General features: G+C 38.2%; 1 protein-coding gene across 1 annotated transcript; it reads left to right on the forward strand.

Moving 5' to 3' along the window:
• Nucleotides 1-787: 787 nt before the first annotated feature.
• Nucleotides 788-2,029, forward strand: ostc (oligosaccharyltransferase complex subunit; the record flags this gene model as incomplete). Its single annotated transcript, XM_014000639.1, is given in 3 exon segments — nt 788-881; nt 964-1,161; nt 1,528-2,029. Coding segments are annotated over 3 exon segments (311 nt in total), but the record flags the coding sequence as incomplete, so codon positions are not given.
• Nucleotides 2,030-2,452: the final 423 nt, after the last annotated feature.

Here is a 2,452-nt window from a genome sequence, read left to right on the forward strand (position 1 = left end):
GAACAAATCTGTGTACGAACGGTTCTTGCATAAGGCCCACTGTATAGACCCTCTGCAGCCTCTAAAACACGTAAGGCGTGTGCAAATCTCAAACACGGTTCATGAGTCATTTGGCTGGTGTGGCCATCTTGAATCAAGCTGACTCCAAAAGTTTATCAAATGTATGAGAGTTTCATTAAAATGTTATTTAGTTCATAAGCTAGGCAACAGACAGGCAAACACACACAGAGATATAAGGAAAAACATCAAGAATACAAGAAACAGGTGAAACCATCCATCTGAGAAAATAATCCCCTATGTTTCAGAGATTAAAACCCAGATTAAAACAGAAATCAGCTACAGACTGATGTGAACAAGACTGAGTGGCAGATTATTGTCAGAGCTGCTGAAAGCAAAATCCACAGATAAAAACCACAGGGACTTGGAACATGTATGAGGTATAGGTTTGACTTTTTGAGTAAAAATTAAGCATTTTTAGTCAAATAAATAAATAAATAACATCAAGCTGTTATCATTTAATTATAATAAAACAACAATGTTTAAAAGATTTATTATTATTAGTTTTACTAAAGAACTGGATCAGTTGAAAATAAAAGTTTATTTTGTTGGTTCTGTCACAGTTTGTATTAAAAGTGATGTTTTTGTGCGACAAAACAAATAATTTTAAAGAAAACACATTTCTGTTTTTATTTCTAAGACAGTTCTCCTTCCCTTGCAGACCWGAATCTGTTACTGAACATCTTCACACAGGAAGTTCATATTGTTTTCTGACTGATCTCATCTGCAGGGATCATCTACGACGTTATTGTAGAACCGCCGAGCGTGGGCTCGATGACCGACGAGCACGGACACCAGCGGCCCGTYGCCTTTCTGGCGTACAGGTACGAGCCACGTGTCGCGTCTCTGCACGTTTACCTGAGCGGCTAACCCTCGGCTAACTCCCTCGCCTTTCTTTTCCTCCAGAGTTAATGGGCAGTACATAATGGAAGGACTGGCCTCCAGTTTCCTCTTCACGATGGGCGGTTTGGGTTTTATAATCCTGGACCGGTCCAACGCGCCCAACATTCCCAAACTCAACCGCTTCCTGCTGCTCTTCATTGGGTTCGTCAGCGTCCTCCTCAGCTTCTTCATGGCCMGAGTGTTCATGCGCATGAAGCTGCCGTGAGTCAAAACCCTCATTTGGTTCTTAAATCCACGTTTTTAAGGATGAAGAGGCAACAGTGTCGTCTGTGTGTCCGTTAGCAAAATATCCCATGAACCACTGGACGGAGTTGATCAAAACTTTTAAGGAAAAACTACTTTTGCATCTAAAAGTCAGTCGGTTTGACAGATATTGAGCTGAAAGAGTCTCTTCCTCAACACATACTCTGAGCAGACACGATGTCATTTTCAGGGTTTGATCAAAACGACAAACTCCGCCCCCAGCGGGCGAAATGAGTTGCTGTGCGGGAGTTTTCAATTTGTGTTTTACAGGATTTCATTTTTTTGTTTGTTTCTTTAAGGTGCTAATTTGTCTTGTCTTTTCAGAGGATACCTGATGGGATAAGAGAMAAACACCAGTCAACAGATGGAGTCAAACGGACTTTTTACAGAAATGATGCTCGCCTCAGACAGGAAGTGAAGTTTAGGTCATGGATAGAAGTTGAATCAGAAATCAAGGACAAAAAGCACTGAGTTGATCAAGTCAAACTGCTCTTACAAGTCACATCGGCCCCAAGTCTCTGATGGTTTCTTACTTTATTTCCCTTCATTAATCATTTTTTAATTATTGGTTCTGTTTGGTTAAAAATACACCTCTCTGCAACAACTTGTTTTTGTTGGTTTAATTTTCCTTTACTCTAATTTGCTAAATATAAACAGATAAAATGTTCACAGAGGAAGAATCTCCTGAGCGAACGGATCATAGAATAAAACGCTGCGATTTATTTTGAAAGGTGCCGAAAATGTTCGTTTTTTGTATAAAAACAAGGGAACCTGTAAAAGTTTCATTTTTGTACAAGGTTGTCAAAATAAATCCTGTGRGAAGTTGTTTCATGAGTTTTGCAGTTAAAAAAAGACAAAGATCAGGTTTGTGATTTATTTTTAATTTTTTTAAAATCTGTGATTATGTTTCAGAGGAATAAATCACTTTTTTCAGAAGTGAAATTGGTTTCTGTAAAAACCAGATGTGTTGAGCTGTAATGTCACTTTGTTTCCACAAGATGGCGACAAAAGTTCAAATCTAATCCAGTAAAACACAAACACGCCAAGAAGGTTTAATTCAAACCCAAATACTTCAATTGTTCCCTTCACAGTAGATTTCACAGGCGTATAAAGTACTTAGTAGGTGGTGGTGGGAAGTAAAATTAAAAATACCCTAACAGAAGATGGTTTTAGTCAAAATTCATTTCTCTGATAAGAAAAGTACTTTAGTAAAGGTCTCTAAATAATCAAAGTAAAAGTACTTTTAAAC

Source organism: Austrofundulus limnaeus, unplaced genomic scaffold (assembly GCF_001266775.1).
Source record: "Austrofundulus limnaeus strain Quisiro unplaced genomic scaffold, Austrofundulus_limnaeus-1.0 Scaffold3587, whole genome shotgun sequence".
Lineage (NCBI taxonomy): Eukaryota > Metazoa > Chordata > Actinopteri > Cyprinodontiformes > Rivulidae > Austrofundulus > Austrofundulus limnaeus.